Raw genomic sequence first — 24,847 nt, 5'->3', positions numbered from 1 at the left:
AACCTTTAGCTCCCCGACTGCACACCCCACGCCCCCTTCACTCGTCCACGCCATCTACTCGAACTAGACCCGAATCTCTTACAAGTTCACATTACTCGCAATTCTCTTTTTTCTGTCGTACTTCATAAAGTTGCACTCCAGTAAAACAGAATCCCACAAGGCTGGTGTGCCTAGAACATCAAAAACTCCGCAGTGCTGCCGCTCTGCAGGAGTTTCCGAAACGTCTTGTAAGAATTTAGAATTTCTGGAAGTCAGGCGGTAGCGCAGCGGGTTAAGCGCACGTGCCTCAAAGCGCAGGGACCAGCATAAGGATCCCAGTTCGAGCCACTGGCTCCCCTCCTGCTGGGGAGTCACTTCACAGGCGGTGAAGCAGGTCTGTAGGTGTCTGTCTTTCTCTCCCCTTCTCTGTCTTCCCTTCCTCTCTCCATTTTTCTCTGTCCTATCCAACAACAATGACATCAATAACAACAATAACTGTAACAACAATGAAAAACAACAAGGGCGGCAAAAGGGAACGTAAATAAATAAATACAGAAAAAAAGAATTTAGAATTTCTACAACAGCTTACCATTTTGGAATGCCTAAACCAGTTCATATCTAAAAAACCTGATAGGTGATTAAAAAAAAAAACTTATTAAAAAAAAATTGGGAGTCGGGCGGTAACACAGCAGGTTAAGCACATGTGGCGTAAAGCACAAGTGCTGGTATAAGGATCCCGGTTCGAGCCCCCGGCTCCCCACCTGCAGGGGAGTCGCTTCACAGGCAGTGAAGCAGGTCTGCAGGTGTCTATCTTTCTCTCCCCCTCTCTGTCTTCCCCTCCTCTCTCCATTTCACTCTGTCCTATCCAACAACAACGACAGCAATAATAACTACAACCACAATGCAAAACAAGGGCAACAAAAAGGGAAAATAAATAAATATAAAAAAAAATTAAAAAAAAAACAAAACAAAACTGAAGACCTCTTCCCAAGAAAAACTTACCTTTAGAGGAACTAGTTAGTAAAAGCAAGAGCTCTGTTTTTTGTTTGTTTGTTTTTAAAATAAAGTCTAAACGATTAAACCTGAAAACAAGCAAGTTTGTTTATCTAAAAAAATGACATAGAAGCCCTGGAGAACTATCCTAAAGTGTTGAGACTCAAGTCAACCCTTCCCAAAGTATCCAGGGAGGAGGCGTTACCGTTAATGTTGTCGCAGTAGTAGAAGTGTTCGTCGTTTAGGGAAGGACACGCTGCGACCAGATCCTGCAGTCCGGCGCCCGTGACGGTGAGGCAGCCGGAGAGGTTCAGGTGCTCCAGACACGGCAGCCCTCCGCCCAGAGCCAGCAGCCTGTGGGTGGAAGCAGACCGGCAGTCAGGGGAGACGCATCTCCGGACACGGACACGGACACGCACGCACGGCCCCGCCCGCCGCATCCTACTAACTCCGGCCTTTCAGTCTGGTCATCAAGAAAATCCAGAATTCTATCAAACAGGGTGACTGACTTCGCTGTCGGGCAGAAATACACTTAGCTGAGAAAGACTGCCTCTGTTTTTCCTGAGGATGGTCAATCAAACAAGGCTCTGAAAGTTCTCTTTGTATGTACATGGCAGACCCCAATTCTCCAGAGGAGGAGGTGGAAGAGGGGGAGGCTAACTTACTAACCAGCCTGGGTGTTCCTCGCAGTAAGCAGGAGACCTAGTGACTCTTCTTCTAGGTGTAAACTTGACTGAACATCTGCTCACAAGTGAACTTCCAGGGAAGCCTTATTTTGGGGCCAGGCACACATACCACCATGAGCCAAGACCAGTACAGGGATCCGCGGCCAGCCCCCGGCTCCCCATCTGCAGTGGGGACACTTAGTAAGTGCTGAAACAGATCTGCATCTCTCTCTCCCCCCCCCCTAAATTTCTATGAAATAAAAATAGGGGAGAAGAAAGGAAGCAGGAGGGAATGACTGCCAGGAGTGGTGGATTCCTTGTGTAGGCACCGAGCCGCAGCCATAACCCTGGTGGCAATAGAGAGAGAGAGAGAGGGAGAGAGGAAGAGAGGGGGAGAGGGGGAGAGAGAGAGAGAGAAAGAGAGAGAGAGGGAGAGAGAATATTCCTAATAGCTAAAACTGCAAGCAACTCAAAGGCCCACTAATTAATAAACAAAATGTAGTACGTGCAAGCAATTAAAAACCTCCTCATCACGCAGGGCTGCTACATACCACAGCATGGACAGATGCTGCAAACGCTATGCCAAGGGGTAAGGGGAGCCACAGGGTCGCACAGCACATGATGCCATGTGCGCACAAGCGAAGTGGACAGTGGCTGCCGAGGGCCGGGGGCAAAGAGAAATGAGGGGTGACTGTTGACACCCGCAGGGTTTCCTCTGCCACGGTGAAAATGCTCCCAGCTTCCCTGGTAATGGTCACTATCCTTGTAAACATGCAAACACTACCAATCTGTACATTTTAAAAGGATGAACTTAACAGTGTGTGAATTATATTTCAATAAAAATGAAAAGCCACTGGCATTCGTCAGAGTGATAATGAGAAGAAGCTGACTAAAATGACAGTATGAAAAATGGCAGAGCTGAAAAACATCAAGAAACAAAACTTAAAATAACAAGAGTGGAGGGGTTGGCGGGGGGTTAGCGCAGCAGGTTAAGCGCACATGGCACAAAGCACAGGGACCTGCACAGGGATGCTGGCTCGAGCCCCAGGCTCTCCACCTGCAGGAGGGTGGGGGTCCCTTCACAGGGGTGATGTCGGTCTGCAGGTGTCTTGTCATCCTCTCTCCCTCTGTCTTCCTTCTCCTCTCTCGATTTCTCTCTGTCCTATCCAACAACAGCAGTAACAACAACAACAACAACAGCAACGATAAACAACAAGGGCAACAAAAGGGGAAAAGTAGCCCCAGGAGCAGGGGATTTGTAGAGCAGGCACCGAGCCCCAGTAATAACCCTGGAGGCAAAAAAATAAAATAAAATAAAATTAATTAATTAAAAAATTTAAAACAATAAATAACAAGAGTAAGAAATGTATTCGAGCAGTCTACTTCACCACCACCAGGGCCTGCCCACGTACGCCAGTCATGGGCCCAAACCATCAAGTGACAGGCAGACAAAACACTCACTCTCAACCAAGAAAGAACCATTTAAGTCACATCTGAGCAACGCATGCAACAGCAGCTAGAGAAGTTACGGACAAGTGGGAGTCTGGCGGTAGCGCAGTGGGTTAAGCGCACAAGGACCGGCGTAAGGATCCCGGTTCGAGCACCCAGCTCCCCACCTGCGGGGAAGTCGCTTCAGAGGTGAAGCAGGTCTGCAGGTGTCTCTCTTTCTCTCCCCCTCTCTGTCTTCCCCTCCTCTCTCCATTTCTCTCTGGCCTACCCAACGATGACAACGACAATAACTACAACAATAAAAAACAAGGGCAACAAAAGGGAGTAAATAAATCAATAAATAAATATTTTAAAAAGTTAAAAAAAAAAGTTATAGACAAGTGTGAGAGTTACACAACAGCACAGGCCAAAGGGACTCCAAAGTGTTCATCTTTAAAGGAAGACGCAGCCTATCAAGGAGGGTGTGGCAAACGCTAGAAGAAGAAGAAAGAGGGCGTGATGCTCAGGGCAGGCTGGGGACTAGAGTTAGCACTGCTGACGCGGGTACCTCTGAGTCCCCGAATATAAATCTTAAGAGCTTAGCACTCGAGCATGGACCTGGGTGCCCAGCGGCCTTAAATCTGGATCCTCCTCCGGCGCCCTACACCAGAGCTGAGCGCTGCTGCTCTCCACTTCTCACTCATCAAAGTGAAACACGTCTTGTAAAGAAGTTTTCACTACAAACGTTTTAGGAGCTCGTTAACGCGATGGGGCATGTTCAAGAAATACAGCTAACTTTTTCTGGAGGTTCTTGAAGAAACAATAATGCAGAGGACTACTCATTAAAAGAAAAAAAAAAGTCTTCTGCTTGCCATTCATACTTTCTAGTGCGTCATTAACCTGCTTTTACAGGTTCCTTCTGGCAGTTTCCCAGAGGAACTAACTTACTACAATCAGACTAAAATAACCAACCCTCTGGACATACCCCCACCCCCCACCGTGAGCTCAATCTAATCTGTGAAGGGCCGTATTTATATGAAAAGAAGGTAGCAAAGTCTTTTTCACAAGTAAAAATAGAAAGTATGGGATCAATCTGCAAAGGTTCAGGCCAAAGTTAATCAAGCAACCCTTGTGCATTAAGAATGAGCATGGGGGAGTCGAGCAGTGGCGCAGCGGGTTAAGCACCAGGTTAAGCACACGTGGCACAAAGCGCAAGGGCCGGCATAAGGATTACGGTTCTGGCCCCTGGCTCCCCACCTGCAGGGGAGTCGCTTCACAGGTGGTGTAGCAGGTCTGCAGGTGTCTCTTTCTCTCCCCCTCTGTCTTCCCCTCCTCTCTCCATTTCTCTCTTATCCAATAACGACATCAATAACTAATAAAACAAGGACAACATAAGGGAATAAATATTAAAAAAAAAAAAAAAAGAGTGAGGGGGCCAGTTGGTGGCCCACCTGGTTGATCGCATGTATTACAATGTGCAAGGACCCGGGTTTGAGCCCCCGGTCCCCACCTGCAGGGGGGAAGCTTTACGAGTGGTAAAGCAGGGCTGCAGGTGTCTGTCTCTCTGTCTCTCTCCCTCTCTCTCTTGATTTCTGGCTGTCTCTATCCAATTAAATAAAGATAATAATAAATTTAAAAAATTTTAATTTGTTAAAAAATAGTTTAAAAAAGAAAAAAAGAGTGAGAACTGCCAAAACAACAAAATAACTTCAAAGCAACGACCGCTCAGCTGCGCTGTGCAGGCCAGTGGTCTGCACCCATGCAGTGCCGCCTTCTCCCGCTCCCACGTCTTGAAATCAGTTCTCCCACACTACTTCATGCAGTCCTCTGACGACTTCTGTAATTGAATGACGGGTCCCTTGGGTCCCACAGAACCACTACTCAAAAGTCCTTAAGGAGCACATGGAAATAATATGCACCCAACAGGATACGATGCTCACATCTCCCTCCCTGCTGCTATACGTCTTTGAAGGGGGAAACTATCTTAGTCACCTTAACATCCACTGAAATTTATTGTTGTCCTTGTTGTTGGATAGGACAGAGAGAAATGGAGAGAGATGGGGGAGACAGAGCGGGAGAGAGAAAGACAGACACCTGCAGACCTGCTTCACCGCATGTGAAGCGACTCCCCTGGAGGCTGGGAGCCGGGGGCTTAAACCGGGATCCTTATGCAGGTCCTTGCGCTTTGCTGCCGCCCGACTCCCCCATTGAAAGTTTTAATAAAGCGAGTTTTAGGCAGGATTTACTAAAGTTTTAAACACAAAAGAATCTGAAATGACTAAAATGAAACTTCACACTGAAGTTAAACACTGTTCTAACATTCTGAAGTAGAACTGATCTTGGTTAATTATTAATTTTTTATTTTTAATAAATATTCTATTTACTTGACAGAGATGGAAGGGGAAGAGATAGAGAGAGGAGGAGGGAGGGAGATAGGAAAGAATAGGAGGAGGGATGGAGGGAGGGGGATGGGAATGGGAGGGGGAGAGAGAGAGGGACCTGTAGCACTGTTTCAACACCTACGAAGCTTGTCCCTTGGAGGTAGAGACTGGGGCCTGAAACCAAATCCTTGTGGCATAGTAACATGTGTGCTCAACCCGGTGTGCCACCTCCTGGCCCCTTGGTGAGTGGATTTAACTCTGTGGGTTAAATAAACCAGCTGATGGAAAACTCGACATTCCCTTGGAGAAGGCAAACACGCCTCTTTCCTGTCAGTCTGCTGCTTACTTACCTGAGACCGTGGTCTGTGATCTGATAGCATCCAGACAGACTGAGAAACAGAAGGACACGGCCCGTCTCTTGGTCAGACGGCTCACTCCCAGAGGAAACCAAGTCCTCGTCCCTCGGCAGTCCCGCCCTTGACGCTTTTCCGCGTAATGCAGAGGGCCCTGGGAGCGCTGCCACAGTTCTCAGAGCTGTTCCCATACAGCAAAATGAATGTCCGCAGTACGCCAAGGCGGGGGAGGCACAGTGCTGCTGCCAGCAGACGCTAGTCCTTAGTCCGGCGAGATCCTTGCTGTAGTAGCAAGCGGGGGAAGGGCAGCCCAAGTCGGGCGCCGTTCCCAGCACACACAGACTCTCCACGTGTCTGCGTCTCCACTCCACGGCATCTTCGATGTCGGCCAAGTCGTCGGCGTCTAGCATCCACACGGACGGGGAGGTGAACTCTTCCGCAGGGAAGGGCTTCGCCCAGGGGTGGCCGTTATCTATTTCTTCTCTGACGCCACTGCTGCTGGTCAGGTCCTGCGGATGGGCGTAGCCTGTGGGCGGCTCGGCGACGCCTTCGTTTTTCCACATGGTGGCGGCCACTTTGCTTGTACACGTCTGCACAAGGCCACTCTCGTGAGATGTCAGCATCCCGAGGGCTCGGGAAATCTTCTCCAGGGCCACATCCGTGATTTTCTCACAGCCGGACAGATCAAGATGCCGAAGACTCTGGCAGCAACCGAGCCAAGACCAGCTGTGATGGAGAGGACACGAGATGCATCAGGGGACATCGCTTAACTAACCTCACAAGTATTTGATTATGTGTGTCTAGAAGAGCTTACATCTAATAAAACCAATCAGATATATTCTGGATATGTACTACCAGACATGCCTTAGACACTCGAGATAGAGAAAGACAGTCACGGGGGTCGGGCAGTGGCGCACCGGGTTAGGCGCACATAGTACGAAAAGCAAAGGCACGCAAGGATCCCAGTTCGAGACCCCCCCCCACCCACCAGCTCCCCACTTGCAGGGGAGTCGCTTCGCAAGTGGCGAAGCAGGTCTGCAGGTGTCTGTCTTTTTCTCTCCTTCTCTGTCTCCTCCTCCCCTCTCAGTTTCTCTCATCCTATCCAATAAAAAGAGAAAAATGGCTGCCAGGAGCAGTGGATTCCTAGTGGAGGTACTAAGCCTCAACAATAACCCTTGGAGGCAAAAAAGAAAAAAAAAAATCTAACTGAAAGACAGTTCTTGTAACTAAGAACTTGAGAGTATCGCTAAGCTAACAGAAAAGAGAAAGTCAGGAAAGGGAGAAACTTGAGTTTAGTATCCTGATGAGTAACCGGCACAGGAAGACCCTGAGGTAAAGAGGGGTTAGAAGACTTCCAGACTGAGAGAAGAGCAGATAGCTCTCTCCCCATCCACCTCCCTCTCACAGCACGAGAGGTCCTGGGACACACGCTGGGGTGGGGAGAGGTGAGTGTGGCGAAAGTAAGTAGGACACTGATGGCATTCCAGGAAGTGAGATCTATAAAAGGCTGTGAGCTTGAAGAGGGTGTTCCAATTTCAGAGTCGCTATCATAATTTCAGAGGGAACTTTGCCACATGACATTTGGACCTCAGCTAAAACTGAAAGTGTCCTTTATTATTAGTGCTTCTTTATTTGATAGAGACAGCCAGCAATGGAGAAGGAAGGGGGAGAGACAGAGAGACACCTGCAACACTGTTTCAACACTCTCAACGCTTTCCCCCTAAAGGTGGGGAACAGGGGCTCGAACCCTGGGCCCTTGTGCACTGTAACATGGGTGCTCAACCAGGTATGCCACCACCTGGCCCCATGAGAATATCTTTAACGATACACCAGGGTCCGTGGCGGAGCTGCAGGGCAGGGGTCAAGGCCTAGACGTGGTGCAACACTATGACAGAGGCAGTGTGCTACTGACGGGGGCCGGAGGTTGGGAGGAAACTTGCAGCTGTGGCCAACTGAAAATTGACAGTAAACAAATAAAAGAAAAAGCGAAAACAAACCAGCCTGATGGACTGCAGTTATGCAGATGAGAAATTACAACAGAAAGAATCCTGCTGACCCACTAGCTCGAAATGAGTCTACTGAAACACTAAAGAACTCACCTGTCAAATGCAGAATCCGAAATGTCAGTCTGGGTAAGATCCAGATGCTCCAGGTTAGGACAAAGCTCTAAAATCTGTCTCACCTGAGGAGGGGAAAGCCACCGTGAAGAGCTGTAACTTCAGTCAGGTGTGGGCCACCATTCAGTAAGAAGAGTCATCAGAGACTCTGAAACCTCTGTGCATGTAAAAATCTCTTTGATTTTGTCTCATGGATACATATTCCGGGGCTCAGATATGAGAGAATCTATCTTAACAGTTAGGAAAATGGACCTGAGACATTTACATTTTTTAAGCAATAGCCACGGGAGGTCTGATGTAAGATGTCCTAAGACACGTTTTTATAAAGCAGTGGCATGACCTAATCTCCCGTGTCTATTTCCCCGTGCCTATAAAGGAGCATACAAAACTGGGTCATTTCACATCTGTGAAACTGAATCAAGTTGGCTGCTCCTAGTTATGGTTTCTGTGGCGAGGCTGCACAGGCAATGGCGTCTCTGCTACAGCGACTGCTGTGAGAACAGGAATGACATAACATATAAGCAGCAAATTCCTACCACCCTTGGGCAGACACATTTGTTCAAACGCAGGAATAAGCCAACACAAGTTTGGCCTCTGCTACTTGCTGCTATAGCACACGCTGGGGCTAGTGGAGACGTACCATTTTGCTGGAAGCTGCAGAACTGTATGCTAACACTAAAGTTTTTACAGAAGTGCCGACATATGGTAGAACGTTGTGAATTAAGCCATGAAGTAAACGCTTTTCCATTTGTGCGATGCTGATAGCAATCGATTCTTCTGCAGACTCTTCTGTAAAAAGAATTCAAAAGTCTAAGAACTTGATACGCTAATTATATGATCAGGCTACTCAAACAACCTTCAAGTCATTAAATGTAAAATATTCTTTTACCATCCTTACACGCCATAGCATTGCTGTTTTATCTCATTATGTGAAAAGGGACACAGAATTTGAAAAGATTTGGGGAAGTGAAAAAAAGTAATGTCTGGTCCAATGACTGAATCAAGCAAAATATCTTAGAATTTTTAAATTAAAAATGAACATAGCTTTTGCTTTTTGCCTAAATTTTTGTAGTGCTCGGAAATTATAGACAAGATGAACTACTGAAATAATACAACAGAAAAAAATACGGAACTCCAATTTGACATAAAGAAAAAACATACTAGTTACACTAAAAAAGAAAGGAAGGGAGGAAGGTAAATAAAAGAAAAAAGTGAAAATTTGTATTGCCTTTTTCGGGATCCTATTGTTATCGTTACCTGAAGATGGAATCTGAATGTCTCTAGACATAAAGCAGTAACAGAACTAGCTAAAGAAACCTCCGTTATGTGTCCTGGAGCTCTGCTTCCCAGAGCCCCAATCTACTAAGGAAAGAGGGAGACAGGCTGGGAGTATGGATCAACCAGTCAATGCCCATGTTCAGCAGGGAAGCAATCACAGAAGCCAGACCTTCCACCTTCTGCATCCCACAATGACCTTGGGTCCATACTCCCAGAGGGATAAAGAATAGGAAAGCTATCAGGGGAGGGGATGGTGGTGGGAGTTGTGTGGAGTTGTACCCCTCTTATCCTATGGTTTTGTTAATGTCTCCTTTTTTAAAAAATTTTTTAAAAAAACACCTCCTTTAAAGTGAATCTGAGTGCCCAAGGCTGGCTCAGAGGACAGGGAGCAGGCCTTGTGTATGAGTCCCGAGGTCCATCCCCTAGGGCCTCACAGAAACGCCACAGAATGCCAAGAGATGAAGGAGCATTCTGCTGTCTCCCTTTCTCCTGTATTTCCGTCACAACTCTGAACCTTTTCTCCTCTCTCTGTCACACACACACACACACACACACTACACACATGCACTGCAAAGAAGCAGAACATAAAAACTGGGTCAGAAAGGCCGCTCAGTATATGCAGCACAGTGTTAAGTCCAAGGCCCTCAGTTCATTACTTGGCAGTGCACAGGAAAAAAGGGGAAAACATTTTTTTTAATATTTATTTATTCCCTTTTGTTGCCCTTGTTCTTTTATTGTTGTAGGTATTACTGTTGTTGAAATTGTTGGATAGGACAGAAATGGAGAGAAGGGGAAGATAGAGAGGAGGAGAGAAAGACAGATAGCTGCAGACCTGCTTCACCACCTGTGAAGCGACTCCCCTGCAGGTGGGGAGCTGGGGGCTCAAAGCGGGATCCTTATGCTGGCCCTTGAGCTTTGCGCTACATGCGCTGAACCCGCCGCACTACCACCTGTCTCCCTGGAAAACATTTTTTAAATGAAGTTGAGTAGTATATTAAGTGTAAGTAAAAAGAAGAATTACTGAATTTATCCTGATGGCCCCAGGTTTAGAAATAGTATCCTAGGAGTTGGGCAGTAGCGCAGCGGGTTAAGTGCACGTGGCGCAAAGCACAAGATTCGGTGTAAGGATCCTGGTTCAAGCCCCCGGCTCCCCACCTGCAGGGGAGTCGCTTCACAAGCAGTGAAGCAGGTCTGCAGGTGTCTGTCTTTCTCTCCCCCCTCTACCTTCCCCTCCTCTTTCCATTTCTCTCTGTCCTATCCAATGATGATGACATCAATAACAACAATAACTACAACAACAATAAAAAAAAAGGAAAGGGAAGATAAATAAACATAAAAAAATAAAAAGAAATAGTATCCTAAATTCCTCCATACATCAAATATACATGCCAAAATAGAGATCATAATTATCTCCTATTCTACTATCAATTTAGTTCCCAAAATGATTCTTGTTTCTGTGACTGGATAAAAATTTGTTTACAAGTAAATTGGTAGAAGAGGAAAAAACTCAATACCCAGTGAAGAACTGTCACATTTCTATTACTGCTGGTGAGAAAGTTAAATGAACAAGCACTCAGATGACTTAGTCGTAAACTCACTGAACCAGTGAAGACATAGTACTTACTATCGAGAGGCTCTCTCTGATTTTTTTAGTCCAACCTTCCCTTCCCAATAAGATGGAAAACAATACTCTCTCCTGTTTACGACAGCACTGAGACAAGTACATTGTCTAATAAAGTCTTTAAAATGCAGCAGATGAATTACTATGAATTGCCATGCGCTTTTAGGGTGAGAAGATCAAGTCTCCCCCTACAGAGATGTTACCTTTCTGAGGTCTTGGCTCAAATTTCTCAGGAGGCCCCATCTAATCACTTTAACACTGGGGACTTCTTCCCTTCCACCTGACACTCTCTCCTTTCTTGATTTCTCTCTGGCACACTAAGACACTTAGCAGTAGCCAATGCAGCGCCGCATTTCATCCGTGTTTAGACTGTGCCCTCTCTCCAAAGTGCCAGGGTTTCTTTTCCATCCTGTTCACTATTAACCTCATGACTAGAAGTTTATGTGCCAGGGTAAACTCCCCCCAGCCTACCTGAACCAGACCGGGGGGGGGGGGGGAGGTCTTACACGGCACCTTCCCACCACTCACATCCCAACCCAGAGGTGACACCTTCATTTCACAAAAATAAACTTGCCGCTGAAATAAGCTTTGCACTGATGGGCCTTACCTTCCCCACGTTCAGTATCCCCCCTCCTCCCCAGCTACCTTTCTAAGAGGGATTCTACAAATTGAAATCCCCTACATCTGTTTTATATGCTAGAAGCCCCATGATTCAGTTGTGTTAAGTAGAAAACTGTTTTAGTAGTTTTGCTGTTTTTTCCCCAGAGCACCACTCAGCTCTGGCTTATGGTGTGGGGGATTGAACCTGGGACTGTGGAGCCTCAGGCATGAGAGTCTCTTTGCATAACCATTATGCTGTCTACCCTCCACCCTTTATTAGCTTTTTCACTTCTTCATGACTTTTTACTAATTATTACCTAGTGCCTGAGAATTGATCTATCTCCTCCATATTCCCACGGGGGATTCTTTCTGTACATCTATTATGAGGATTTTCACTGTGCTCTGAACTTCCCCATGATAGAGTTCTTTGTAGGTACAAATCAAGTTTGTTCACCACTGAATTTCCCCACAGTGTTTAATGAGTTCTTAGAATCCCTTAACATTTGCAAAAAGAGTCCATACATATTACTTCTACATCTGAAATAACTGTTTACAAGTGAACAGTCAATAATTTCAAATGCAGGGGGTCGGGTGGTAGCTCAGCGAATTAAGCACACGTGGCGCAAAGCGCAAGGACTGGCATAAGGATCCCGGTTCGAGCCCCCAGCTCCCCACCTGAGGGTGGGTGTCCCTTTACAGGCGGTGAAGCAGGTCTGCAGGTGTCTGTCTTTCTCTTCCTCTTTCTGTCTCCCCTCCTCTCTCAATTTCTCTCTGTCCTATCCAGCAACAACAACAGCAATGACAACACTAATAATGACAACAAGGGTTACAACAAGGGCAACAAAATGGGAAAAATGGCCTCCAGGAGCAGTGGATTCCTAGTGCAGGCATCAGCAATAACCCAGGAGGCAATGATGATGATAATAATAATAATAATAAATAATAATTTCAAATGCCATTCTCTAGAACCACAAATGATTCAATAAATATGGAACTGAGCCCATGAAAAGGGCCTTAAAAGCACAACAAAACTACAAAGTGCTTTAATGAATATACAGTTTTTTTCATTAGGAAAAATAAATAACTTCTGCGATTTAGAAAATATTTAAATGTAAAACAAGATGAGAAACAACCCTACAAATTATCTAAAACTTATTTTAAACAAAATAAGAGTTTCAGTTTGCTCATCAGTCCTCCAAATGTAACAAAGCCGTAGGCTTAAAACCCCCCGTTTCCCACCTGCAGGGGAGTCGCTTCACAGGCGGTGAAGCAGGTCTGCAGGTGTCTGTCTTTCTCTCCCCCTGTCTTCCCCTCCTCTCTCCGTTTCTCTCTGTCCTATCCAACAACGACAACAACAATAATAACTACAACAATAAAACAACAAGGGCAACAAAAGGGAATGAATAAATAAATAAATAATAAAATATTTTTTAAAAAAACCTGTTTCTCTCAAGGAAAATAAACACACACACACACACAAAACACAAATCCTGACACCGGACAGTCAGATCACTAAGTCGCTAAGATGAGCTCAGCACATGATGTGATCGCTGTGACCCCAAACGCACTCACCAGATTCATCTATGTCGGCATCTTCATCCCATTCCTGAAAAGCGCGACTTTCATCTTTTCTATTTTTCACCCATTCCTCATCGGGTTCAGTATCGAGTTCAGCTGCAGGACCACAGTACCAGTCACCTACTCAGCAAACAAATAAAGATTGGCTTAAATTACAAAAACATGATCTAGTCATTAAAAAAAAAAAAAAAAAAAAAACAACCACTCTGTGAAAGGTAACTATCTAAACCCTACACTGTCTTTGGAAAACCGTGGACAGTCCTTAACAAAGTTCAAGTGGAATCGTCTTACGAGCCAGCAGTACCACTCTCAAGGCATCTATCCCGTGGACACTCAAAGACAGATTAGAAGGGACCCACGCACCCCTGTGTTCAAAGCTGGATCGTTCACAACTGCGGAAGAGTGGAAGCAGCCTCCATGCCCATCATCTGATGACTGGCTATAGAAGGTTTGCGATGTACAGTCTATGGAGTGCGACTCTGCAATCAAAAAAGGCTATACTGTGTCCTTTGGGACGATATGGATGGAACTGGAGGGAGTTATGCTTAGTGAAGTAAGTAAAACAAACAAACAAAAAAAGAAAAAAGGAAAAAACAGCTACCAGATGGTTTCACTCATGTGGCGTGTACATAAGTGTAATGCACGGACTTGCAAAAAGAAACAAAGAGAAGAAAAAGGAAAGGAGGAAGGAAGGAAGGAGGGAGGGAGGGAGGAAGAGAAGGGAGGAAGAGAAGGGAGAGAAAGGTGGAAAAGACTGTTCCTGAGATTGAGAGAGAAGGATGGTGGTGACCTGTTATGTTTGGGAACTGAGAGGGTGGGGACACAGAGCTTTGGTGGCAGGTGTGTGGAACTACACCACTATCAATCATAAAGAGATAAATCTTAGGCCGGCCCACTGCTAGAAATATTTAATCAGCTAAAAAAAAAAAAAAAAAAAAAACCTCCCTCAGTAAAGGATTTCAGCTCAGCTATACTGACAACATCTATGAGAAATAATTATCGGCAGCTTCACATGAAGTCTGAAAGTGCAGGGAGCACGACCTGGCCTTTTCCTCTGCTGCAGCTCCCTGGGGCTCCTACGATGCCCGACTGTCATGCCGGCTAGTTTTAAAAAGGTAGCAAGCGACACTTTCTGCTGAGCAGTGACTTCCTCAGTTTTTCAGAAATTGGTGAAGACAGTAATAAAAGGGAAAGATCGTGAAGAAGTGAAACAATAAATGTGAAGATTCTGAGGGATATATTGCAATTAAATTAGATAACGGTGATGTTAAGGAGAAAATGCAGAGTTCATTCACTGATTTTTACAGAGCACTGCTCAACTCGGTGTGTGTGTGCGTGCGCGCGTGTGTGTTGAGGTGAAGGCCACTATCCTGTGCAATGTAGTGTATTTAGCTGCGACCCAAGACTCCATTCAACGGCTATAGGACAAATAATGTTTCCACACTAATTTCAAAATATTTCCTGGAGAACAATCAAATTAATTCAAATACCATAAATAAATAAAAGTCATTATTAAAGCCTTTCATTTAAACACATCAAAAAACAGAAAAGGCCTAATTTAAATTCACAGAAGTCTAGACCAGCACAACACAACTGATTTTTAGGTATATCAATTCATAATAACTAAAGATGTAGCTTAGGAGGCCAGGCCATGGCACACCTGGTGAAGTGCACACATTACAGTGAGCGAGGACCAGGGTTCAAGCCCCTGGTCCCCAAATGCAGGGGGAAAGCTTCACAAGTGATGAAGCAGGGCTGCAGGTGTCTCTCACTCTCCTGCTCCCCTCTCAAGTTCTGTCTCTAACAAATAATAGGGAAATATTTCCACATAGAAATGATCCTAATCATGTGGAGTATATAAGTCATCTAATATTCCAAATAACTCCACTCAAAAAACACTAAGTATCTGACAACGTACTATAAAGAGACTAGAGATAATGAATTTAAACTTTTTAAAATGACTCATAATTAAACTGCAAGGAATATATATATATGTATATTTTTGCAGACCTACTTCACTGGGTTTTTTTTTTAATTTCTTTATTGGGGGATTGATGTTTTACAGCTGACAATAAATACAATAGTTTGTACATGCATAACATTTCTCAGTTTTCCACAGAACATATAATATTTTTTTCATGTCAAAGTAAAAAAAAAAAAGCCTAAAAAAATGAAAGTGAATTTCAAAGCTAATACTCACTAGAATAGTCTCAATTCAAGGACAGAAAAACCAGATGCCATAAAAGCCACACTTATGCCCTCAGCACAGTATCTATGAATGGAGACATCTCCCTCACTGTCCATATGTAAAGGAACAGTGGCACACTGGACCTGGGGAGCTCAGAGCTGTGATTTAATAAGAGGAGGGAAGCGGCACTGCTTTCACCTGCCAGTCACAAAAGAAAAATACTAAGGACAGAAACAGACTCTGTGACTTTGAGCCACTACCAAAAGGGGTTACAATGATTCCTCACCTTTTAAATTTAAGAATTTAGGGTGTCGAGCGCGGTAGCACAGCGGGTTAAGCACAGGTGGCGCAAAGCACAAGGACCAGCGTTAAGGATCCTGGTTCAAGCCCCGGCTCCCCACCTGCAGGGGAGTCACTTCACAAGCAGTGAAGCAGGTCTGCAGGTGTCTATCTTTCTCTCCTCCCCTCTGTTTTCCCCTCCTCTCTCCATTTCTCTCTGTCCTATTCAACAACGATGACAACAATAATAACTACAACAATAAAATAACAAGGGCAACAAAAGGGAATAAATAAATAAAATAAAATAAAAAATTATTTAAAAAAATTTTAGAATTCACTCTAGGTTTTAAAATGATTTATATATTTCTCTAACGCTGTTTGGGTAACCTGCGAATTTTAACTTTTTGTTATCAGAAATCATAAAAAGTAGAACAGAAGGTAATATACTGAAACCTGTGTACGTGTCTACAAACCCAAATCAGTTGTTCTGGATTCTCTGTCTTCCTGAGTCGTGTGGAAAGGAAACTGTGTGCTCCAAGCTTACTCGTCCGCTTGAGCACTGACCACCTTTTAGCATCCCGGTGCAAAGAACACATCTAGCCATGAGACCTGCTTTCCTAACCAGCCTTTGTCTATGAGTATTCATCAGAAAAAAGCGACTACAGTACTTTTCAAAGCCAGCCGCAAGTCCCATTGACCTACCTCTGGCCCAGTGAACAGGATAAAGATGTTTCCAAAGTGACCCGGTCTTTGCCAGCTGAGACCACTTGGTGCTTACTTGGCTGCAGCGACATAACTCCTGAGGACTGAGATAACTGAAAATCAACAGCATTACCTCGGGAGGAAGGTGAGTTATACCTGTGGACTGCTCGGATACTTCCGCTTCTGAAATGAGAGAGAAAAACTTAACATCAAAGGCTGCATGGATAAACAGAGTAAGAACTGGCAATCACGTTTCTTAGCAAGAAAACACAGTGCCTGGAGTCCACTCCTTCCTACTTGCCAGATGTGAAAAGGAAATAACACGGATCAGAGGTAACATGGGGATGTCAGACTTGTCAAGGACCTGTAGAGTTGAACTATCATGGCCCGGATCATACTTCACCAGTGGAAGCTCCGATAGTGAACACAGAACGGGCTTCCTCTTAGCAAGGCGTCACAGGAAAAAACAATACTCACTTTGTAGTATGAGCAGCAGCGTTTGAAAAGGAACCCAACAGGTTACACAGCTTTGAATCAATGACTTGTCAGATCACAAGATTCCCCAACACGTTCTTAATGACATACACAAACCCAACAGTGTCTCCCATCACGCTGTCTGACTCCAGTCAGCAGCTTCCTTGTGATGCCTTTGAAATTTAAGTCTTTTAACATGTGCCCTTCCTTCTCCCGGATCACCTGTGAACCAGCTGGAAACCATACAATCCAAGTACTTTAATGTTGGTCCACCTTTATCGGGGCTCTTTCGTCAGTACTTGTTGTAGAAGTAGTCACTGAATGTCCAGTTTCCTGGAGGTACCAGTTCAGTATCGAGCTTGAAGCAGAGAAGGGCGTGATTTTACGGTGCTGTCAGTCCTCATTACAGTCCTCGGGAAGAACCTGAGTGCCTCGAGTCGTATCTGATTTGCCTTCTCAAAGCAACTTAAATATAGAAATGTTATGGTCACAGTAACTTTAACCTAACCCTCTTTAAATGGCAAATATTTTGAATAGGATACAGCTGCGATTTACTTTGATGGAACGGGAAAATTAAATGTTACGAGGGTGGTGCTTTTAAATCTCATGTTATAATTACAATTAAACCAGACACAACAGGTCTTGGCTTGGTAGCTGAGGCACAAGCCACATTTCAGAGGAAGGCACACGGGCTTTATAGGATTAATTACAGCTTAACCTATAAAAACAGTTTTCGTTTAAACATGCATCTCACCTACTTTATTAATCAGAAATAAGAAAAAGGAGCCATTTCAAATAATGTAGATCTACTTTAACAAAATGCCACTGCTATCAAAGAGCACAGAGATGTTTACTAGCTTAAAGATGCCAATTTTCTTTAGTGATGATGTTTAAGAGGCAACAAGACAAATAAAAATAAGGATGTGGAGGAGGAAAAAACCAAACATTTTATTTGCATTTCTTTCTTTTTTTTTTCTTAAATACACAGAAGAGCCATGCGTCTGATAGCAACTCCTCGAATACTGTTGGATAAAAGAGAGTAACACAAGGAGTTAAAAAAGTGTAAGCATTAACTGATTCTGAGAACTGATTAAAAAAACCAAAGAAGGGCAAGAGTACCTACTATGGGCAAGGAAGCTCATAAAGTTAGACAGTAATTGAAAAAAAAAAAAACACAAAAAAAACCAGGAAGTCGGGCTGTAGCGCAGCGGGTTAAGCGCAGGTGGCGCAAAGCACAAGGACCGGCATAAGGATCCCGGTTCGAACCCCGGCTCCCCACCTGCAGGGGAGTCGCTTCACAGGTGGTGAAGCAGGTCTGCAGGTGTCTATCTTTCTCTCCTCCTCTCTGTCTTCCCCTCCTCTCTCCATTTCTCTCTGTCCTATCCAACAACGACAACAACAATAATAACTATAACAATAAAACAACAAGGGCAACAAAAGGGAATAAATAAAATAAATATTAAAAAAAAAACAACTCAGTACATAGCAGGGATCAGTAATTTTAAAAAATTGTATTATTATTAATTTTCCCTGTTGTTGCCCTTGTTTTATTGTTGTTGTAGTTACTATTGTTGTTATTATCATTGTTGTTGGATAGGACAGAGAGAAATGGAGAGAGGAAGGGAAGACAGAAAGGAGGAAAGAAAGATAAACACCTGCAGACCTGCTTCACCGCCTGTGAAGTGACTCCCCTGCAGGTGGGGAGCTGGGGTTCGAACTGGGATCCGTATACCTACCGGTCCTTGTGCTTTGCGCCACGTGCACTTAACCCACTGTGCTACCACCCAACCCCCAGGAATCAGTAATTTTAATGGTGCATAATAACAGTAATATTTTACTGTGTTTCTATGATTTTATTTAAGAAACAGTACATTAGACTGCAATGGCAAATCATCACAGATAGCAATAATTCCAAAGCAGAAATAACTGTCTTCATTTAAACACACTTGAAAAATATCAGTGGTTTAAATGAATCCTCAAACAAAAGCTGGAACTCATATCAACAAGCTGCAAACGGCCCTGGGAGGAATTAATCACCCACTGTCTAAATAAATGAATCTCACCTTTGTCTGACTTTTCATCCACAGAATATTTGAAAAATTTCTGCCGCTCTTCAGCTTGATTCCACAGACTAAGACCTCTCAGGAGTTCCGCAGGGTCCTTCTGAGAGCAGTGCTGCGCGATCACTTTCTTTTTAATATCCTTAAGCTCTTCATAGGTAAAATATTCCATTAACATGGGCTGAAAAACCTAAACCAAAATGTTTGTAAAGGAGATGCTGAATTTTGTTTTTCTCTATACTTTTTAAATTATTTTTTAATGTCGTTAACACACAACACGGTAACACTGCAAAAGAGATAAAAAAAAAGTTCAGGTTTTATCTGAGTTTATCTAAAAGCAGAAGAGAAAGACTATCACTTGCTAAGCCCTTCTTCCCAGGGTATCTCTAGCCAACAAGTCAACCCTTGAACAGTTGAAAGCACGAGTACCTGAAGATGGTTCTATACAGAGCTTGGCAGACACTTGATCTTTCTCTTGTGATTAGAGGTTTTTGTCAGTTAACTGACTCTTTCTAGTAATGTACCTGACACATTCTACCTAGCCTTGGCCTCTAGATCTGAAGAGAATGTCACTCAGTATACTGGGAGCATTAGAGTCAGAGCTCTAGTAAGTCCCTGCATTACCCAGTATTATCTAGCAGATTTCTTCTTTGAAATAGCTGCTTAGTCTGGACTTCCCAACCTCCAATTTACTGAATTAGAACCTTTAGATGTAGAGCCAAGACATATGCCCCATACATAAGTCTGATGTGTATCACAGTTTTTAAAAAAAAAAACTTGGGGGCCGGGTGGTGGCACACCTAGTTGAATGTATGTATTACAATGTGCAAAGATCCAGGTTCAAGCCCTCAGTCCCCATCTGCAGGGGGAAAGCTTCATGAGTGGTGAAGCAGTGCTGTGGGTGTCTGTCTCTCTCCCTCTCTATCTTCCCCTTCCCTCTTGATTTCTGGCTGTCTTTATCCCTCTCTATCTTCCCCTTCCCTCTTGATTTCTGGCTGTCTTTATCCAATAAATAAATAAACATAATACAAAAAAAATTTTAAGTTAAAAAACAAAACAAACTTCTCTAGTAACTCTGGCTTCAGTCCTACCTGAGGCCCAGAAATAACCCTGGAGGCAAAAAAAAAAAAATCAACTTCTTATCCTGACATTCCACCCTACTTTGAGAAAACAGAAAAAGTGCACTGATTCATCCCTCCACTGGTACTAATACATATTTAGTAACCATAAGGCTGATTGGCTTAACATCATTTTAATTATTAAGCTCCTCTGTTAATAAAAGAACACTAAAAAAAAAAAAAAAAGTATTTACACTTTGAATGGATATACAGAAAATGTTAGCTAAAAAAAAAAAAAAAAAGTCTTCCAAAAAGGGAGAATGAAAGTCTCACACCGCCTGACTTCAGTTTATCCTACAAAGCAATAGTAACTAGAATAGTGTGGCGGGAAGAAAAAAAAAAAAAAAGGCACCTAGACCAGTGGAACAGACCAGAGAACGCAGAAATGAAGCCAGGCATATATGGATGGACACCTAGTAAGACAAAAGGGACAATGGGGGGAAAGAAGTCCTCTTCAAGAATTACTGCTGGACAAACTAGACAGCAACATGTGGAAAAATCAAACTAGACCACCACTTCACACCACTTCACACCCTACACGAAAAGTGATTCAGAACAGATAAAGACATCTGAAAGGATGAAGCACACAGAAAAACACTGATGGCAACTTCAGGCCCTTATCATTAAAGATACATTTGAAGACTCCACCCTGGGGGCAAGTGAAGCTTAAACAAGATTAAATTGCAGGGAAACAATTACAGAAGCCAGACCTTCCACCTTCTGCAACCCTCAATGACCCTGGGTCCATGCTCCCAGAGGGATAGAGAACGGGAAAGCTATCAGGGGAGGGGGTGGGATATGGAGATTGGGCGGTGGGAATTGTGTGGAGTTGTACCCCTCCTACCCTATGGTTTTGTTAATTAATCCTTTCTTAAATAAAAAAAAAAAGATTAAATTAATAAGACTACATTCAATTTAAAAGTTTTACACAGCGAAAGCAATTTTCACAAGGATAAGAAGGCAACTCGGCAGCTGGATGAAGATGTCTCCGCATCACCCATCTGACAGGAGACTGATATCAAATGTCTATCAGGACATTATGCAGCTCAGCAACAACAACAAAGTTCTAAATAACCTAAAAAGTGAATGAAAGATCTGAATAGACAGTTTTCTAAAGAAAATATACAGGTGACTCAGACAGGGAGAAATGCTTCACTTCACTAAAAGTGCAAGTTAAAACCACAATGGCCCCAGATCACATCAAATCGATGGGGTTTACAGTCAACAATATTTATACCCTTTTCCCATATTAGGGAGCTTACTCTCTGCCCTGATCCAGCTTTCTGGTCCTTTTCCAGCAATGACATCATCTCCCCAGACAATAACTTGGATCCACCTGCATATCAGATTTCAGGCTTAGGCAAAAAAACAACCACAATAGCAAAAAAAATAACAAACAAACAAACAAAAAAACCACTAGTATAGCTACAGGCCCTTTGAAATATAACTAAAACATGCCTACTAGCTATCTACAAAATGGAGGATCCCCCAACTCTTCATCTGCATTATTCCAGCCTTTAGGTCCATGATTGTCCAACAATTTGTTTGACTTTGTACGCTAACTCTCTTTTCAGCCACCAGGTTCCAGATGCTAGCAGGATGCGACCACACTTCCCTGGACAGACAACCCCACCAATGTGCCTTTAGGTTAAAAAGAAAAACAAAACAAAACAAAAACCACAATGAGAATGGCCTATGTCAACAAAGCAGGAAATGCTAAGTGCTGGCGAGGACATGGAGAAAGGAGCTGCTACACTGTCAGTGGGAATGTGGGAATGCAAACTGGAGCAGTCCCTTTGGAAGGCTGTGCGGAGAGTCCTGGACCAGATCAAATCGGAAATACGTATGACCCTGCAGACCACTCTTAGGCGTATATCCAAAGGACACAAAAACACTAATTCATAGGGACCTATCACCCCTACTTTCATAGCTGTTTTATTCACAATTGCCAAGAAGTGTAAGCAGCCTAAATGTCCATCGACAGATGACTGGATAAAAAAAGGTATGGAACACATATGTAATAGAATATCACTCCACAACAATGAGATACCACTTAACACCTGTGAGAATGTCATACAATAGAAAGGACAGAAGCAACAAGCACTGGTGAGAATGTGTAGAAAGAGGAACACTTGGGGGACTGAGTGGTAGGGCAGCAGGTTAAGCGTGGCGTGAAGTGCATGAACCGGCGTTAAGGATTCCGGTTCGAACCCCGGCTCCCTACCTGAAGGGGTGGGTGGGGTGTAGCTTCACAGGCAGTGAAGCAGATCTGCAGATGTTTATCTCTCTCTCCCCCCTCTGTCTTCCCCTCCTCTCTGTCCTGTCCAACAATAGCAATGACAACAATAACAACAACAAGAGCAACAAAAATGGGGACAAATTAAAAAAAAAAAAAAGCAAGAGGAACACTGATGATAAGAATAATGTAACAGTTGGACCCCTGTGGAAAACGGTCTGAACACCAGAAATGGATCTACCCTATGATTCAGCAGTTCCAGGGATCTATCCAAAGAGACCTACGTTCATAGCAGCCCAGTGTGGGATAGCCCAAACCTGGAAGAAACCCATATGTCCAATGACAGATGAGTGGTTTTAGAAAGTTGTGGTATATAGACACAATGGAATCCAACTCAGCCCTAAGAATTGATGAAGTAGTCTCCCTTTCCATAACTTGGACAGAGCCTTGGTGGTGGAAGCAATATGGAACCATACCCTGTAATCTTATGATTTTGTAAACCATTATTAAATCCCTAGGTAAAAAAAAGGGGGAGTGGGGGGTGGGGAGGGGTCCCTCCAAAAGTCTTGAAGAAGACCTTAGGTTGGTGTAAAAAGGAATTCCTAGTCAACCGGGTCCCATCCACACAAGAAAACAAACGTCTGCTGGGGCAAATGCGTTAGACCCCTCAGCTGATGAGAAACAACCACCTCTCTGAGGGAACAGAAGTGTTTCTTTCTCTCCCCTTGGGTTTTTCTTCGCTTCCAGAAATGAACTGGAAGCTTACATGCTTTTGTATCATCTTTGAAGACTCAAACATAAAGGTGATGTTGTTAAAACTGCATAAACCGAAAGCACAAAGAGGAGACGCTGGCTTACCTCCTCCTCTTCTTTCATGTGAGGAAGAAAATCTCGTGTAAAAGCCTCCAATCTCTCTTTCAGCTGCTTTGCGTAATTCAACTGCTCATATTCATTCTAGAGACAAAAGAATAGATATTCTATAAGAAAGTTTCACTTCATTGCTTTTATTGCACCCGATCCTAGGAATTTAAAATACCACATAAAATCCTGTGGGGGGTGGGGGTGGGGGGAAGCATTGGCTGACAAACAGAAATGTGATCTGCCCTTCCCTGAGCATAAACGAGATCTGTGACGTTTCCTGAATTCATCTCATACTGTGATAAAGTTCTTTTATTTAAAAGAAAAAAATGCTTTAGCAATGTAAAAACACCAAGTGTCTGCTCTAAACTTCTCTTAATTTCTTTGATTTTTTTCAAGTCTTTTTGTTTTTTTTAATTATTGGATAGAGACAGAGAGAAATTGAGAAGTGAGGGGAAGACAGAGAGGGAGAGAGACAGACACCTGCAACTCTACCTCACCACGTGTGAAGCCTGCCCCCCTGCAGATGGGGACCAGAGCCTTGAACCCAGGTCCTGTGCATTGCAGTGTGTGTGCTTAACCAGGTGCACCGCCACCTGACCCCAACTTCTCTTGATTTCCAATCTAGACATTCACATACTTTCTTTTATTTATTTATGTATTTATTTATTTATTTAGTTGCCTTTGTTGCTTAACACTGTTGTGCTTATTATTATTATTACTGATGTCACTGTTGTTGGATAGGACAGAAGGAAATGGAGAGAGGGGAAGACAGAGAGGGGGATAGAAAGACAGACACCTGCAGACCTGCTTCACCACCTGTGAAGTGACTCCCCTGCAGGTGGGGATTTTTTTTTAAGATTCATTTATTTATTTCTGACAAAGAGAGTGGGGAGAAGAGCAAACCACAGCATCCCTCTGGACCTCAGATCTACAAGGTCAATGCTTTATCTAACTGCACCACCTCCCAGGTTACTCCCAGGCCAATTTCTTCATTATTTAAAAAATAATAATTAATCTAAAAGCTTTTTTAGAAAGAAAAAAGCAAGAGACACCACAGCACCACTCTACCTCCGTGGAGCTGGGCTGGGATTCTTTCCTGTGGTGCCAAGACTTAAACTGGGTGTCCCTGGCCTGTGAAGGTACACACTCTGGGAAGTCGGCATCTCCTAATCTCCATGACTATTTTATTTACTGCACGAACGTGATTCAGAGCACAAATATCCAATAAAATGTAAATAGATTTTTTTCCACTAGGGTTATCGTTGGGGCTTGGTGCCGTCACTACAAATCCACTACTTATGGCAGCCCCCCCCCCTTTTTCCCTATTTTCTTTGACAGCATAGAGAGAAACTGAAAGGGGAAGGAGGACAGACAGGGAGAGAAACACCTGCAGACCTGCTTCACTGCTTGTGAAGCCTCCCCCTGCCGGTGGGGAGCGGAAGATGGGACCCAGGTCTTTATGCTTGGTGGTATGTGCACTTAACGGGGAGCGCCACTGCCCAGCACCCTAAAACCTAAGTGTTTTTATCACCACACAGCACCTACTCCACCTCCCACTTCTCCAAATAGCTACTGTGGAATCTTTCAGTGACTATTCTCATTTTTCATCTGTCTTCCTGCTTCAGTGTTTTGTTTCCTTCAGACTATCTTCAGTCTTTCCAGAACAAAAACAAAAAAACCCACTAAGTCAGAGGAATATGATGACTTAACAGGGCTGCATCTTAAGTCTATGAATCACCAAACCAGAAGAGTAACAGATCAAATTTCAAATATCCTGCAATACATAAATGTGATTTCTAGAAACAAAATTTAAAAAAAGCTTTACTTCATTATCCTAAGCTGGAAAATATCTTTCATTTTATGCTACGTAATTAAAAACTGTCCTGTCTAAGTAGTTTGATCTCTTAAAATAAGAAAAAGGGAAAGACAGTAAATG

The 24,847-nt window shown here is 43.7% G+C and overlaps 1 protein-coding gene across 1 annotated transcript in view; it reads right to left on the bottom strand.

The window, feature by feature from the left end:
• FBXL5 (F-box and leucine rich repeat protein 5) overlaps positions 1–24,847 on the bottom strand; it is a 49,963-nt gene that overhangs the window by 5,609 nt on the left and 19,507 nt on the right. The window contains exons 3-10 of the mRNA XM_060188315.1: positions 22,909–23,004; positions 18,700–18,886; positions 16,163–16,345; positions 12,988–13,113; positions 8,557–8,705; positions 7,899–7,981; positions 5,797–6,525; positions 1,178–1,326 (exon numbers count right to left, since the gene is read on the bottom strand). Coding sequence (XP_060044298.1) covers positions 1,178–1,326; positions 5,797–6,525; positions 7,899–7,981; positions 8,557–8,705; positions 12,988–13,113; positions 16,163–16,345; positions 18,700–18,886; positions 22,909–23,004 — 1,702 coding nt within the window. The remainder of the gene's footprint in view (positions 1–1,177; positions 1,327–5,796; positions 6,526–7,898; positions 7,982–8,556; positions 8,706–12,987; positions 13,114–16,162; positions 16,346–18,699; positions 18,887–22,908; positions 23,005–24,847) is intronic.

Source organism: Erinaceus europaeus, chromosome 3, assembly GCF_950295315.1.
Source record: "Erinaceus europaeus chromosome 3, mEriEur2.1, whole genome shotgun sequence".
Lineage (NCBI taxonomy): Eukaryota > Metazoa > Chordata > Mammalia > Eulipotyphla > Erinaceidae > Erinaceus > Erinaceus europaeus.
Note: the sequence above shows the minus strand (reverse complement) of the source record. Positions and strands in the feature narration are given on the sequence as shown.